The 18021-nt window shown below is 34.6% G+C and overlaps 1 protein-coding gene across 1 annotated transcript; it reads right to left on the reverse strand.

The window, feature by feature from the left end:
- Positions 1–458: 458 nt before the first annotated feature.
- Positions 459–17158, reverse strand: LOC147070198 (cilia- and flagella-associated protein 52). Its single transcript, XM_085949920.1, has 14 exons — positions 17101–17158; positions 15171–15433; positions 14015–14219; positions 11134–11269; positions 10667–10794; positions 8850–8998; positions 7560–7753; positions 5742–5890; positions 5173–5318; positions 3725–3876; positions 2496–2640; positions 1961–2053; positions 1488–1631; positions 459–518 (listed from the first exon to the last, which is right to left on the reverse strand). Exons 1-14 carry the CDS (start codon positions 17156–17158, stop codon positions 459–461), a joined length of 2022 nt encoding a protein of 673 aa, XP_085806046.1.
- Between the last annotated feature and the right edge of the window lie 863 nt (positions 17159–18021).

An 18021-nucleotide genomic window follows, 5' to 3' on the forward strand; every position in this document is an offset into this window, starting at 1 on the left:
ACTGATGTTTTCTATTTCGAAATAATATTATGATAATTCATCACGACAATTACTTATATAAATATATTTGTTTTATTATTTTTTCACCTCTGTTGGATTCACTCAATATATTTGCATTTTAGCAGCACATAACTTATAATTCATTTTCAAAAACGTAAACGAGTGTGCTTTCTTAATACCGACAATTCCGGTATTTTGGATTTTTAAAACCGGTATTTCGGTATTGATAAATAATGGAATACCGGTATTGTAATCCCTAGTCACACTGAATAATATAATATAATGTTTATTCCTTTTTAATGAGAGTTTGGAAATGACATACTAGTATTATATAATATAAAATAAACATTTTTGAAACAGGAGAGAATTAATTTCTATAATTTGAAACATATCTACTAATGTGAAATGCATAGTGGGTATATTATTATACCATAACAATATCATCAGCTTGGATCGATCTACTGCTGGATGAAGGCCTTCAAGCCTCCCCTAGATTCCTCCAATCTTCTCAGTCTATACTACAATATAGATCCGCTGAAATTCACGAGCAGGTTTTATAGCGGCACTGTGATCTTTCAATGCCCCTCGGACACCACTCTACGATTACCTTTATCCAGTGGTTGTCCACTAGCTAAACAATGTGTCCGACCTTTTCTATATATTTCATCTGCTCAGCAACCTCTATCACATAGCAATTTACATACCCTCTAAATTAATAATGTCTCAACATGATATTATATAATATCTTTATGGCTCTTATATACTTTAAGAATACCCCTAAACATTCTGATAATGCCATAATCAATGAATGAATTATTGGCCATAATATCAATTCCCAGTATTTTTTTATAACTACATATTATGTACTAATTCTATATGCGAAAAAGCAAAAGGGAAATAAGTCTAAAATCAATGCATTTCAATAAAGTCAAAAACTGATTTGAACTACTATTAAATTTATTATATTTCCTTATTTCTGTATGAAATTTACAAATTCAGCTGCGTTCATTCGACTCTTTTTTCTTACTTTTTTCCTACATCCATATTGTTAATACCGGCGAGGGTTAGGGTCTAATAATCAGACTTGGATGAAACAGGGTTTTTAGTTATCACATTTAATTCTACAAATTATCAATGCTACTTTTCGAGAATTAAAATCATGCAACTCCCCCCTGTAAGAGACAAAGACTCACCTTCTCGGAATTTTGGTACCAGGTAAAATGTTTGATATACACGTTATGCCTACATACACTACTTAAATGAAACAAAATATTTTTTTTAAGTTATAGGCACTTCTTTTTATAAGACCGTCAGAAGCCGGTTTCGGCCTAATCTCCGAAAGTGGTCAATTTAGCGGATATTAATATGTGTAAGCATTATGGTTAATTTATTTGACATACTTAATTCAACTTATTTTTCAGACTTAGGTATCTCACTTTTACTGTCGCATACAGAATTACTTTTTGTCTTATTGTTATAAAATGTACCTGTGGAAATTTCCAAATAAAAATGCTCCCTGAAATACAGCCGGATACAATATACCGATAAGCAGGTGACAATTTTGCTGTTGTTACAATTCCGCACTGTCCCAATCCTACGTGGGTAAACACTCCTTCGTCGTATTTCCACACCTGAAACAAGAGCGAGTTGGACTCGTTGAATTGATCCATATCGTTATTGAAACTAGAAAATTGTGTAACTACAAAAACACTACTTTACAGGAGAGACTGGAGTTAAATCATCTATGATTTAGCAATGTTACAATTTGTTTGGAATTACATCATTTGCATGACGGGTGGATATTAACAATGACCACTAGATGGCATTGAAAGTCAATTTTTGATTAAAACGGATTTCCACATTATACACACAATGACAATATTCCAATTTCACTGATAACAGTTAGAGATATTGGCTAGCAAACTGAAGAAAAGATTTATAGTTAATCTTAAAAACCCACCTTCACTTTTCGATCATCATCTCCTGTCACAAAATATTCTCCGGTGCTATTGATGTCCAGTGCATTTACAGCACCATCTTTGGATGCCTCCACCTTGAACCGAAGATTATACAGACATTATAAATACCATAGTGATTCTATCAGATATTATCACAATACAAGGGTAGTTTGAAAATTTTGCTAAAAATACGTTTCTTTGCAAAAAACAATTTTATATTTAACGGAGTTCCCGTTTATAGCTACATATTCGGTTCAATGGTTTCCAAATATTTCTCATCTTCCAAATCTTCCTTGCAAGTCATGCTTAATTTTAGTCTTGTGTCATAGAACACTATTTTGTCTCTACTTATTGTCACATTTAAGATTTTAACACAGTAACATCGATATATAAAATCTCCAATCTATAAATGAAGATTTTCATTAAACGTCTTTGTTAAAATACAATTTTTGTAATAAAACAGACGGATATAATATACTATTTTACATAAATAAAACAAGTATTCCAGTGAATTTAATGTTAGTAAATTTCTTTAACCTTTCTTGCAAGAAAACCACTTCCAGCTTCCCAGTAGGCAACGTGTCTGTCTGATCCTCCGGTAAGAATCTGGTTTTCCGTTGGCTGGTAACAGACACACATAAACACGGTATTGGCGAACATCGACTGCCGTCTACACAATTTCCTGTAAATGAAGGCGAGAGTCACTCATTAAAGATCACGTATATGTGAAAGTAGACGGTTGGCTAACGGAATCACACTCAAGTGCCGCAGATGACTTCTTTTTCTATCCATGAAATACAGGGTGTTCGCCGGGAAGGTTTACTACTTTAATTTTGTATAACTTTATGGAAAATGAACACAAAATGGTTTAATGCTGATAAATTTTTTATTAAATGTTGGGAATTACGTATGGAAGACAATGTCAGCTAAATGTCCGCCTCTGTTAACCTTACAAAAGCGGGCTCTTTTTACATCATTTTCAAACATTTCAACCAGTATTTCATTAATTTAGTCACAAATGTTTTGTTTAAGTTGCCGAAGTGTTTCTGGTTTGTTGACATAAACTTTGCTCTTTAAATATCCTCACAATAAAAAATTCGGGGCTGTTAAATCCAGTGACCGTGGAGGCCAATCGACATCACCATTTCTTGAGACAATTTGTTGTGGAAACACACCTCTCAGTAATTAATGCCATTGCAACATTGGCTGTATGTGAAGTGGTACCATCTTGTTGGAACCACATGTCAACCAAGCCCAAAGCATTCAATTCTAGTGTCAAAAAGTTATCAATCATGTTACGATAACATTCTCCATTAACAGTTACCGTAACGCCACGTTCATCTTTAAAAAAAGTAAGAGCCAATGATTCCTCCATACCACATAGCGCACTATACAGTAACTTTTAATGGATGCAAAGGTGCTGATGAATAATTTGGCCTCTAATTATCTGCTATACAGCCTCTTTCTTCAAAATCATTCACTAATCGATAAATAGTGGGTTTTGATGGCACATTATTTCTACCCAAAATTTTTGATACCTAAAAATGATTGATTTTGATAAAATATTTTTCCTTAATAAATTTGCCACGTCTATAGATACTTCACAATTTCCAAATATGAACTGTCAAATTTCATTTTTACCAAAATGGCGACCAAACAAATTAGTAAAGCTTTCCGGCGAACACTCTGTACTGTAATGTATGAAAATGTTACTTTTCCTCACAAATTAAGAGTAGCTTAATCAGTAGTTCCATGTAGATACTTACACAATATCCCATATAATACATGCGCCATCAGCTCCCGCACTCACGGCTTCCGTATTAGTCTCGTTAATCATAACAGCTGCCACCGGGCACTCGTGTTCTTTCAAGACAGCTAGAAGAGTCTGCTTCTTCGGTGTTATGGACCACACTCGTACCTGTTGATTAATATCTCAATTATTCATCATTATTATAATGTTGTTTGACATCGAAGACAGCATGTCACCCTCCAGATGGAGTCACTACCAAGAGAGCGACTGAATTAACAATAACTGAAGCTACAGCTATCAGCGTAGCACTGCTCTAGATGGAAGGAGAATAATATGATGGATATGATGTAGCTAGCACAGACCATAATGCTCAGCACAACACAATGTTTAGGGCTCGTTCATTTCACGAATGTTAAAGTCCAGATTTTCAAGGTGTCTTGCAAATTGTGCTTTTAATTTGGTGAGATAGTAAACGTGACGTTAAGTGCCTTTAATAGACCAAAGTAGCATATTATGTTCGGTGACGTAATTTCTTTGTCAATATAAAAAAAAAAAGCGTTAACCACATATCTCCGTGACCGATCTTTGTCATCGAGGGTAACTGTAATGAATTCAAAAAGATAAAAAGATTATCTTTACAATGTCTCGATCGAAAATTCTTCAGTGTCATTTTTCAAAATTTTATAACCTAAATAGTGTGCCGAAACACAGAAAAGGGTGGGAAGTTCAGCACTGGAGAGCTTGGATAAACGAAACTGTCGACTATATCAATCTTGTATGTACCGATATTCAATTTTGTCATACAGATGGCCATATAGCAAATAAAATACTTTAAAAATACCTAATAAAACCAAAGAAATGCAAAGGATTGACGAACAGAAGAAAATAGAGGGGTAAGTACTGTCCGACAAGATCTCGGCAATAACCGAAAGTCGCTGGAGTCGAAGTGCGATTAATTAAATAGGAGGGACTTATTAGTTCACAGTTTTAACACGTGGACAACTCGTCGATAACCGAAAGTCGTCACAGTCGAAGTGCGGTTATAAACATGAGGGGCTTATTAGTTCACAGTTTTAACACGTTGACAAGAAGATCTTGTTCGACAGTAAATTAGAAATTTAATCATATCATATATCATCATCACCATCACTCGGGATCAATCCACTACTGGATGAAGGCCTCCCTAGCTCCTCCACTTTTCTCGGTCCCTAGTTCTTTGCTGCCGTGTACATCCACCGAACTCTATGAGTTCATCGTTAAAGTGATATCATACATATTTATATAGTATTCGGAATGATTCAAAATTCATGTCATTTTTTGATCTCATTGCTATACAGCATACGGCCATTTATTTCCGGTGCGACAGCTCACGGTGAACGATGATACGGCGAAATAAAATACATACAATTTACATTTAACCCAGTTTTGTGTGTAATGTAATAATTTATATAGGCACATAGGCACCTGTCCTTCGCACCCTCCTGATACGAGAGTCTTTCCATCGTCAGTCATTGCGATAGCCGAAGATCCCTTGTTATGGGCATTTAATATGCAATACATCAGCTGGCCAGTGATCGGAGTGAAGGCTCTAATACAACCGTCATTCCAGCCTGTGAACAATTCAATTTACTAATTAAATAAAGAATAAATAATTTATTTAAAAATTATCTACTAGTGCCAGTATGTTCAAACTAAATGCTGGAGACACCGTGACGCTTTCTAGGAATCAATTTTTTTTTTCGACCATTTCCGATCCTAATAGGATCATATGGGCCTCCACAGAGCGGAGGTTTGTAATAACAGATTTTGTTTTTACGAGTAGGTAATGGATGCTTTAAAATGTGCAGCCTCCAAGCATTGCATAACTTGTTTACGTGCACCGACTGACTACAACTCAGTCCAAAACGTTCAAATTCAATACATTGTCTTGAAAGTTCTTTTTATCTGCAATGGCTCAATGCAAGAGTTGAACATGCGGCATTTGGCTTTAACTTATATTATTCTAGTTAAAATTTGTAATACAATAAAATTACCAGAGACAATGGACTTTCCATCAGCAGCAAATAGAACACTCGTGCATACCATGTTGGCGACCTGAATTCGCAGCAATTCTTGACAGGATTTGAGAGCCCACACCCTTATATCTTCTTTTCCCGCCGTTGCAAACACATCCGACATGTATCTTTAATAAAATCAAATCAAAATTGGGACCTACAATGCATTGACATAAATGGATCGACTATCGCAACTAAGCTGCCACGATCCAAAAAACGTCAAACATAGAAAATCAGCTTTGAACTTTTTACCTTTCGCATTTTTGTACTGTGTTTTTGAAATATGTTTAGATATTGAATGAAGTTTTGACTTGAATTTGATGACTTAGAGATATGAAATTTTCGGTACATATAGTATGAACAATAGACAATGAAACGTAGTAATTAACTCAAAACACGTAAATTTGGACTTGTGGCAGTTTAGTTGCGAGGGTGCGATGTATTCATAAATTAGATATCAACCAATTGGAAGCATTCAAAGTCATTGAACAAAAATATTTAAATCTAGGGTATGGACAGAATGAGTTGAGATTCCTCCTAAAAAAATCTATTAACCTTTTCATTGTCAGAACAATTTTACTAATTAGTGTCGGCCAGCTATTTTCGTAATAAAATAAACCACTTTAAAATTAATATTATGAAAAATGCTTAGAATGATGAAAATTTACTAAATCAACATGTTTCTCGAATTCTTCGTTAACATTGACACACTAATTATAAACATTGTTTTAAAATATACATAAACAGACAGAAAATATACATAACGTTGAAAAGACGACACGTGTTTAAGCTTAGCTTTAAAGTTACCTCCGTATTGTGGCTAATTTGGAATAAAAACCACGATTTATACTTTTATCAAAATTCATCATAAAAATATTATTTTTACTTATCTGTATATGATGACCATTTCGTCCTATATTTTCAAGGACAGTTGTTAATTTAAGTGCGGTGTCTTTAAATCCCGTTTAGAACTTTATTTTGAAAACTGTACCTTATTTCCACTACATCCTGGACTGCCGTTAATGTAAGAACAAGGACCCTGACATTTCAATTGATTATACATACATTTTACCTCCGAAGTACGGTTTCAAACAGCGCGCATAATTCAACTATAGTAAATAATATCTACTATTTCCACTAGAAATAATGTCACTATACTTATTCGACATACTTTCGTACGAAACAAGTGCTCTACCGTGACTATGAGACGTCAATCCAGCCAAAGTTTATGCATCTCAACTTTTGAGTTTTAAGAATCAACATTGCCACCAACTCTAGGGATACACTGGTACGACCACGTAACAGACACATCACAAAGACTCGCTTCACATGGATGAGATATAAACTCTCTCAACAAAAATTACTGTCTGAAAATACAACACCCCTCACCTTTTTGGTATCACCTCGTCTCCATGACCAACACCCTGCCTCGATGTGAAGCGCAGGATGTCGTCGCTGTAGGATTGGTTTGTCGAATAGACCAAATGTTCAGGAGACGTAAAACAAATTTTATAATCCTATATTTAAATTGTTATTATTACAGCATACGAATGATGTATTCATTACCATTACAAAGTAATTTAAAGAAAAGGATGGTTCTGGTCCATTTAGATACAAAAAACATTCTGCATTAAAAGGTCGATTTTGACAAAAACGGATATTCGACAAACACATCCTATAGCGACGATGTAGCAATGGACTGAGAGAAAGGGTGCGAGCGTGTGCTTGCTCTATGGTCTGATGCTGAAGCCATGACATTTCTATCAAACTTCAAAATTGAAGCTTGGCTTTACTTACTTTGGAAATGCAATAGCAGTGACAGCCGAATTATGGCAGGTGACAACTAGCAATAGTTCGAACGTCTTCAGATTTATAGAATAGATTTCGCTAGTCTTTGTCCCAACGAATAACACTTTCTCTTTGCCATTTTTATTCTTAACCTCCGTCAACTGGATTGATGTAATAGAGCTGTTGACTTTTGTTGTTTTTATCTGGAAGTTTTAATAAATATGTATTGAAAAATATAAAAACTGAAGACACCGCCACACGTATCATTTTAATTGTCGTTCATATAATATTTTGATCCAAAGTCCACTCCGGATGCTGCTGTGGACCCATGAATCAATAATTGTCCGTTGATAGCATCAACTATCGGGCCAATATAATATTACATGTTAAATTCTTACAGCAAAGAATCTTTAGTAATTGTAATGACTAATAACTGATAAAAATGGAGAGTGACTTCCATATTCTGGCTGACACAATCAATAATTTGGTTCAATTATGTACCATAATGTTTAATCCATTGTCAAGGAGTACGAAGAGAAAGATGGACGTTCATCATGAGTGCTCACTTCATAATTGCTATGAAAACTGATATATTTATAAATCAAGAAAAGGATTTACAATGGTATTTTATATAGAATTAACTATGAAACATCATTTTTAACAATAATTTGGATTGACCAAATCTTCTTCATCTTCTTCGGTCATGTCCGCCCCTTAGCTGGAACATTTGGACACCAGACGGTGCCTCCAAAAATCCTTGTCGCTCGCCAGTCTTCTTGTGTCAGTCCAGGTTATATCAGCATCCTATAGGGCCACCGTATAACTCTATAGATAGTATTTAGCGGTCTTCCGGGACACCGGACTATGGTTGGCTTGAAGAACAGGCGAGCCAAGTTGAAGTTCTCTTCTGGCATTCGCAGCACGTGGCCGAGCCATGTGCAACGTCCTCTTCAATCTCAACATGATGAGAGGCTGCTTGATTCGTTCTCTTATCTCCTCGTTATTACTAAAGTCATACCACCAAACACCTAGTACCTATCCGTCCGTATCCGACCTTCTATATCAAATACTACTATATTCAAAAACTTCTATATCAAAAATACCAACTTTGTACTTAACCTGATTTGACCATAGATTTATAAAAAATGCTTCTTATTTAGCAAAGGTTTAGTTCAATATTATTGATTTATAAGTAAGGTTTGTCCCTAACATTGGAAAGAGACAGTGTTATACCCAGGTAATCATAAAAATTGCCACAATAATAATTAGAATGACAATTGAAAATAAAAATAGTCTCACAGCCTTTAAATTCGGCAAAGCAGGTGTGTACAGAATATTGTCTTTGGGTAGTTCAGTTTTCCATTTAATTTCTTTTAGACACTCAACGGTGCCATCGCCTGCACCCACCACAAACAAGTCCTTGTCCAAAATCAGAATACTTTGTATACCTAAAACAAATAAAATTACAGCATATTGTGTCAATATTATTTTCACTATTGATGTATTTGCACCTCTATAATGTGTTTTTCATTTTCGTAGTACACTCACACATTCAAAACCTATATATAGGCCTATAACCTATGTTAGCCTATCTGAATTCTATTTATTAATCTGTTCTGTGCACTATTCATTACTAACGTCACGTCAAATAATTGGATTTTCTTTTTAACACTACAGCAGTGACACTGCCCTGCTAAATAAAAAGACAGTGTTTTTGATTTTAGTGAAATGAGAGCTCAATAATTTTACATAACCTAAGAGAAAATGTAGCTTAAAACTTGTGTTCTCATTTCACTAAAACCAAAAACACTGTCTTTTTACTCAGCAGGCAGAGTAGTACTTAAACGTTAGTTTATAATAACAGTAAAACAATAACAGAAACACCCAAGCTTTAAAAAAATCACATATATGTATTGTGATCTGACTGGGAATCGAACCCGTAGCCCCCAGATTCTAAACCAGTACCTTACACATTGGATTAGGTGGGTCGTCTGGCGGAGGTGTAAACATGGTTACAATGAAATGACGTGACTACATTGATAATATCAACATATTATTATGTTTCTGCCTATAGTGTTACAAAATCAGCCAACACAGATAAATGATACATGGTGTGGAATATATTAATGTGACATTGTGAAGTAAAAATATGTTTCTTCTTCCGGCCGTACAGCTCTCTTTCGTCACTTTGGTTCTCTACTTTGCTATGTCAATCGCTGAAGGTTCTTCAGTACCCTAACCAAGCCCTAGAGAGTCTTTATGGATCTGACGTTTGATGTCTGGGTCATTGTAAGGTTGATGATAAAAACAATTTTGACAGATGGCCATCCAACAGTCGCAACGACAACGAAATCATTTTCACGCAAATAAATGAAATTAGATAAGTAAAAAAATATGGTGTCATCGATTTGATTTCTTAGAAATAGAGCCATAATTTTTTTTTATTTCGTATAAGTAATAGATCTATTGTAAAACTTTGACAATATGAAAAATACTTTGCCAGTTGTAATGATATTCTTCCAAATGTTTTATTTTTTTGTTTATTCAACTAAAAAATTACCGTATAGTAACATCTATTGAGTAAAAAGATAACTAAAACTCGCAGTTGATAATACAAATCACTGCAGCAAAACTCATTAAGTTAACATTGTAACTTCAGTGGCATTTGGACATTAATTCAAACAATAAACATGAATCAAAATCTGTGTAATTGATTAATTCTGATTTGACATGTTAAAACTTAAATGTAGTCCATAAAACAACTACAAAATGGCGACTCATGTTAAATGGATACTACAACCGAGACAGGATAAGAAAATAAACTAAATGGCATAAAAAATGCTAATTTTTCAAATAATAAAATCTCCTGAAACCAGATTTTAAAAAAATAAGTCATAACTTGAAATTGCTTTTACGAGAACAAAACAAAAATTGGAAGAGACTTAATTGTATGATGACTTACAAACAAGTGCACCTAAACAATACTGGTTATAAGGATAAATTCCTGCAATTTTTTGTGATCTATGTGAGGATTCCAATAAAAAACAAGGGATTGTCAATGAAAAAGATGCAAAAGATGGCAATTTTGTACAAGCCTTCCAGTAAACAACTATCACCTGAGGTATAGCAGTCTGTTTCGGGCCTTGGTGTATTTTTTATCCACAAGCCGCATTTTCCGTAACAACCCATCATAAATGGCGAACGAGAGTCCAGTCCAGTATTTAATTTGACAACATCTCCAGACCTATAATATGAAAAAGAAGTACATCAACAAGTTTGGACTCGAATAAATCAAACTTGCAAATGTCCTTTTGGATACGTCTGGTTAAACATAGTATCGGCTTCACTTTCATGAAAAAGGTTCCATGGAGGAAGATTTTTCTTCAACATTATGAATTCCTGCGTTTTAAAGTGGATCGTAGTCCCCTTACCGTCGCTTAGTAGGCTCTTTTGGGTATTTCTTTGTGCTATTAAAAGACAAGTGTTCTAATATAAAATATCATAGTTTAGTATTCAGTATTCTCAGCTGCCAAATATAATAGGTGTGTATGTTTGTGCAAGTTGAAGGAATCATAATGCTTACGTTGTTCCGCAATATGCATAAGTGTCGTCATGACTAACATCGATGCAAATAATACATCTCTTCAGTTTGCCTGTGTTTACGTCGATTGGCGAGATCACTCTATTCGTTGGGTCTATATTCCAGATGCGCAAATTTCCTGAAAATATAGCAAAAAATATTAACCCATTCGCATACCTAACACCCATTTTAGATGGAATTATTTTTATTATCACTGACGTACAGTTCAACTAATTTGACTCCTCGAGTCTAAATTTTAGTAGCAATAAAGGTAGTTTCAAAGACTAATAAAGAGGGAGCGTCTCAAACTCCATATTAGGGGAGCAAGGGGTTATGGGAGCTTGCGGGTAATAGGAGCGACTGCAAAACAGGTACCATCTAACACTAAAATGACTCGGAAATAACCAAAACATCTTCGTCAATCGTCGGCTAAGCCCGTCGATCGCTGTCGGCTGCTTAGTGGCACGTGCACGCGCGTGGCGAGTGGAAGTGTGTTTTGGGCTAGGTGCTTATATCAATTTACAATACATAAACATCAACGTAAGTACTTAAAATTTTACTTATTTCATCATATTTTGTGTCCATTGTATAGCCAGATACATGTATTTTTGTTTAGTAGTTTCAGAATCAAGGTTTAAAATGGTTTGGTTACGTTATTTATCAACCTTCAAAGTGGTTGACATTCGGGTAATTGGAGCCTAGGTGGCTCCCATTACCCCTATATAAATTTCACACCTCTTTTACTAGTAGACAAGATTTTAATTGTTCCAGATGCCCAGAAATAGAAAGCTGACGACTTTCAAGGCTGGTTGGACGGTGACTTCGTTGGAAAATGCCCTCCGAAACCAGAAAGATTATATTTGTGTTTTTCGCTTAGTTCCATAACATGACGTGTTGATTCTTTTGATATTTTTAGTACTAGAGCATATTTTTGTTGAATTACATTAGTAAATATTTAACATTTATTGTACCTATGTCTGTTATAATGTGTATAAGTGTTTGAAAGCATATTAAAATATGAAGCTCCCATTACATATTTGGTAAATTTTTGGCTCTCATTACCCTACATAGGAGGTAATTGGAGCCAAATGTGTTTTTTGGGAAAACGTTTTTTTTGTACCTTAGTTATAGAATTTTTGAGTAGAAATTGCAGTAATATTATTATATTATTACTATGTAACCAAAGGACTCATTTCAAGTCTTAATAATAAACGATTAGAACATATTGTTACTTTTTTTCAACAATTTCCTTAGTAGGCTCCAATTCCCCCTTGCTCCCCTAAGTACTTACATTATTTCATGGAGATACTATAACATTTTTGGTATGATTGAATTAATAAGTATGAATTAAAATTTATATCTTCCGAGATTTTTTTGTTTTTGTTTATTATGAACCATACTTGCTTTGAGTAAAATGTGGTGCCTGGGTTGGCAGCATTAATACATTTAATTTTTTTTTTAAATAAAAACAAAATGACAGCTTGCTGTTGACATCTTTGCTTTGGTTACTGCCATATGTACTTTTATATACGATTGTTCATCTAAATAACAATGGTTCGTGTTAATGTCATTATATTAATTCTTGATGTCACATTACATTAACAATTGTTTTGGAATAAATTTATACTTATTCCACAATATTATATTATATTGGTGAAATTATACAAATAAATTTATAGGTAACTAAACATTGCTTGTTACATATTTCTAATAATAATGGTTCGATGAAACCATCGTTTAGACTTCTAATAGGGCATATTTATCTCAGTGCGACCCAGGCAAATAAATCTCAGAGCAAAATCAGTGTTTCACTATAATATATCATCATATTAGCGATAAAAATCTTTAACTCGCGAATTTTATTATTAAGTAGGTATCTAAAACATTCTACTTCGCTTTAAAATCTGATGACATACATCATAATGTATCTGAATCAAAGAATTTTGACTATATATAATTAATAGAAGGAGCCTTATATTTTATGAGATTTGAAATTATTTAGCAAACGCATGAAGTGTAATATTCCTGGCTGCTTATGTACATATCGTAACGGATTGTCTTTTTTTCAAATTGGCAAATAAATGTCATAGCAGTAGCGTTTGCAAATGAATGAACGTGACACCATTTGTAGCTAACATAATCAGAGGACAGTGGTCCCTTTTTTTGCTTCAACCTCATACGTTTAGGCACCATCTCTACATAGAAAAAGGTTTTCAACATCTTTGATCTGAATGGATATGAATATGATACTGTAAACAGAAAAAGACTTTAAGCGTCATGCAGAACCAAAAGATCAACGTCAAACTTACGGTGTCGAAATCAGCAACTTGGTTTGTGTGAGAAAAACATATTATACTATTCTCGTTAGAATACCTTAGTGAAATTATTTATCTTTCCTACCTATGCTTCTAGCTACGGTTCTGCATTACACTGTAATAGTTCGTCTATTCGCCGTAAGAAGTCAGTTAGCTAAATCAAAAATGATGTCCCTTTCTTTTGACATATTGTAATGATATATCTACGTTTCTTTGACACACGTCTCACCCATAAATCAGTCAGTCACGTAGTTTAATTAAATATTAATTCACGACACTGTCCTTTAATAACTTGTTTTTCTAAATATTAGTGTCATATTTAGAACACTGCGAACCAAAAATATAATTCGTTAAAATTAAAATGTCACCGATGCTTGTAAAATGTTACATTGTATTGACAAATGTTAATATTAGATACCATTTTGTGGTACTGCGCTAAATTCTATTGGCCGCTGGGTAAGAGAAATGTCAAAGCGGGACAGAATGTATATTCCGGTTATATGCCATCCTAATTCAGATCGAGTATAGTTTTTTAAGTTTCCTCTGTTAGGGTTCAATCATTACAATACCATCTCCTGCAGTTATGAAAGAATTCTTTCGCCTGTTTGGCGACGAGACGATCATGGCGTCTCCAGAGACGGCATTAGTTGCGGCAGCCTTGCAGTAAATCTGGTCCGCGACGACATCCCAGACGATGACCTGTCCGCAGTCTCGACCTCCCACCGATATCATCAATAACTCGTCGCAGGAAAAACTGATTGATTCAACTCGCACCTAAATTAATAGCAAAATTAAAACACATTGTTTTTGCATCTATTTGATGGTACTCCATCAAATTATTAGGTGATGTGTGCATAGCTCATCTTGCTGGTAACTCTTCCGGCATTCTGTCCACATGGCCGATTCAATGCAATCCTGTATTTTTATGTCACATCTCCGATCAGTTAGGCTTAATAAACAATATGTGCATCTGAATGACATGAATGTTTGTAACATCCTGTGTTTTCTATCCTCTAAATCAGGGGTTCCCAACTGGTTTTTGATCATGAGTACATTTTTATCATCAACATGGAGTAGTAGGCACATTTTTTTTGCGCATGAAATTTCCATAATTTTAGAAAGTAGAAACAATACAACAATACCTATAATTTTACTCATAACTAATGCATTATAATGATCAGGATAATTGTTTGACCTAAACATGCCGGGCTAAATTTTATGAATTTCAATTGTCCCGCCATTTGCACATACTTAGTACACAAAAAGAGAGCTGTTTAATTACGCAACATGAGCGCTTGTACGCCTCCGTCTAATTGAACCTTTTGTCAGTTAGTCGGCGTTTACCACACACAGGGACCTGACTAAATATCTCCCACACCCTCCGGAGAACACAAAATAGTGTACCTAACTTTATATTTTAAACATTATGTCATACTAATATGACAGCGTAAACATAAGCACTAAACATGGACATCTGTGGTTGAAATAGACCGTGGACTGCATTTTTTATATCGTTTGTACAAGGCATTTGCCATGCCAAACACATCATGTGATTTTCTATAGCAGGAGCTACACATGCATACAACTACCGGCCACAACTATGCATCTTCCCAGTCAACACTGTGACTTGGAACAGTAAACACGTGGACTAAACATGTACATACTAATCACTGATGGCCACACTCATTTCAATGTAATTTTATATGAATGCATAAAAGTACCAACCTTATGCATTTCATGCTTAGAAATTATACTTCTCTTTTCAAAATCCCATAGAATTACAGCAGCGTTGAACCCAAGATGGTGTATTTGTCCTGATGCTACGTATGTCCCTTTAGAAGACAATGTGACTGCAGATAGTATATTGGAATGTCCCGAGAGAAGGTCTACTTTTTTCGTGCACCAATTTTGAATGCATAGCTTATCCCCCATGGGGTAAACGACATGAATGCCATCTGGGTGACAATTTAGACCTCTTATTGTGCCGCCTGTTAGTAAATAATAAATTGAATAAAAAATGGACCACGTTATGTATGGACAGATTAAGCAACACATCGAAAACAAAGGATTTGTACTAGAATCTATTCCGACCATGTCCTATCCTACTAAGACCATATGGGCCTCCACGGAGTGGAGGGTTTGTATTAACCAGTGGCGAAGGGTAGAGGTAGGCTGTTAAGATCCGCCATAAATAGCGCACACTAAACATTGTCAGTCATACGTATTTGTTTTCATTGAAATAAGACTACAATTTACAGATGACGTTGGTTAGTTTTTAAAATTCAATTAAACCCTGCAAACCAAACCATAATAGTTTTGGTATATTTTGGGCAATACGACAAAATTGTACATACTTTTTTATTCATACATATACACCATCTGTAAATTGTAGTCTTTCTTCAATAAAAACAAACATGTATTGAGATACCCGGGGTTCCAGCGGCTAGCTCAGGTGTACATCGAACCCCGGATTCACAAAAAAAATGAGAGTTAAACGATGGGAGTGTAAATAAAACACGGCCTTTCGTGCTCGTAACGTGGTCTTCTTATATTTTCTTAATTTTTAGTTTTACAAATTATATTTGGGATTTTTACAGTTGTAGTCGTCAGGTTCGTACGATTTGAAAACCAGACGCTCACTAACTCTTTTCTCTTTTTCAAATTTCGCGTACCCACGCCGTCCAGCAAAAAGGACTCTCGTGATTGGCCAAATTTTATCGCGTGATGTTTTTGATTTGACGAATCACGAGGACCACCCCGGCGCAGGCGCGTGGAAATTTGAACGTTGCCGGCAAGCGCGGCAAAATTTATTATATTTGAATAAGTACTTATATTTAATCTTAAAATTATCTCTTTCATCCATCATCATTTATACTTTAAAATCTATCTTAATTACACCTCCGCCCAGTAAGTGATTTTCACGCACCGGACGAAGGCCTTTACTCATGAATAAAAAAAAATAAAATTACGTAGTTGAGCAAGGAATCAGATTAGATGTTTTATGAAGCCGTTTCTAGAGGTCAGGGTTACGTTTCGACTTATGACTACTGAATGATTATTTTACACCGGGAGAAGCCCGCCTGTAACAGGGGTGTATCAGTATGACTAACGTTTAATGTGTACTATTTATGGCACATTTTAACAGCCTACCTGAGACCCTTCGCTAGTGGTATTAACAGACATTGTTTTTACGAGAAATGGATGTCAGCCACTTGCTCAACCTATTAGGTCCATACTCTGACTCATACACAAATTAAAAAACAATGCGTACTTGCCAGACCCAGGATTCGAACCTGGGACCTATGACGTTGTAGGCGTACTATATCTAGAAAGATTCATATTAATGTTATGTATTGTGATGCCAGTAAATTTTTAGTGTAGGTACTGGAATTAGTAGCCATACAAAAATTAATACAACAGCAGCATAAATAATATGTTTATGCATGTGACATAAATGTGTTATTTTTTTCATATTAGTGCACAAAAGTGTGGACTTGCAACAAATTAATTGGCCTTAATTGTAACTTCACCTTCATAATAATACTATGTTTAGATTCCATCTCATGCCTGGGTTTTCTTTAATGCCTTTGGTTATAAATGAAATTTAATTATATTAATAATACTTACACCACTTATAGTATTAATTAATGCTTACCATCAAATCCAATAATGGAGAATATTTCCAGATGCTTGATTTGATCATTATTGTCCATTATTTTTCAGAAAATTAGTAAAAAATTACGATAATACAGAAATAAAATAAAATACAGAAAAAATGGTCGAGGAATAAAACAATTAATATAAGACTTTTTATGTAACCATAGCAATTTATACTTCTAATATTTTAATAGCTCCAATTTTAAACTAATTTCTTTCTAAAATGCATTCCTTTTTTAAATACCTAGTAGTTTCTTTATGGCTAGTTACATTATTTTGTCATACAGGTTGCAAAGAAAAAAATTCTATTCGATAATTTTTATAGAATAACACAAAATAACTAACATTGCCAGTCTACAAAAATGGAGCATCACAATATTAGGATTTTTAATTATTAGAACCTTGATTATACGCATGTCAATATAAGTTTCAAATAACATAAACAAATAACAGGGAAATAATGGTTGAATTTTCAAATAAAAAGAAATCTCTGTAGAATGCGACTGACTAACTATAGAATTCGGAGAGTCCACAGATAGCTGATGCCACTGACTTATGCTCTTACCCCACCAACTCTTAGAACATTGTTGCTTCCACCATAGAACCCCACACTTTTCCAGGTACAATTCACACTTTGATTCAAGCGACGGACATCCGACCTAAGAGTTGCTGTGACCTGTCGCACCTACAAATGGTTATTGTGTCTGTGTAACATTCATAATTAATGAGACCGTTAGTGTTGTCCACACCACGCTGTGATGTCTTTCATACCTTTTAAAAGTAAACATTTCTTTTAATATAAGTTAGTGTAATATTCCTTTCTCCTAAATAATTTGAGTTTTATTCCTGGGCAGGGTCTGGAGACGAAGGAGCCTTGTGTGCGTACCTGATTTCAGAATTTGAATTGAATTATGACATT

The sequence above is a fragment of the Rhyacophila brunnea genome, unplaced genomic scaffold (genome assembly GCF_057557595.1).
Source record: "Rhyacophila brunnea isolate RB1 unplaced genomic scaffold, BYU_Rbru_1.0 scaffold_22, whole genome shotgun sequence".
NCBI classification, from domain to species: Eukaryota; Metazoa; Arthropoda; class Insecta; order Trichoptera; family Rhyacophilidae; genus Rhyacophila; species Rhyacophila brunnea.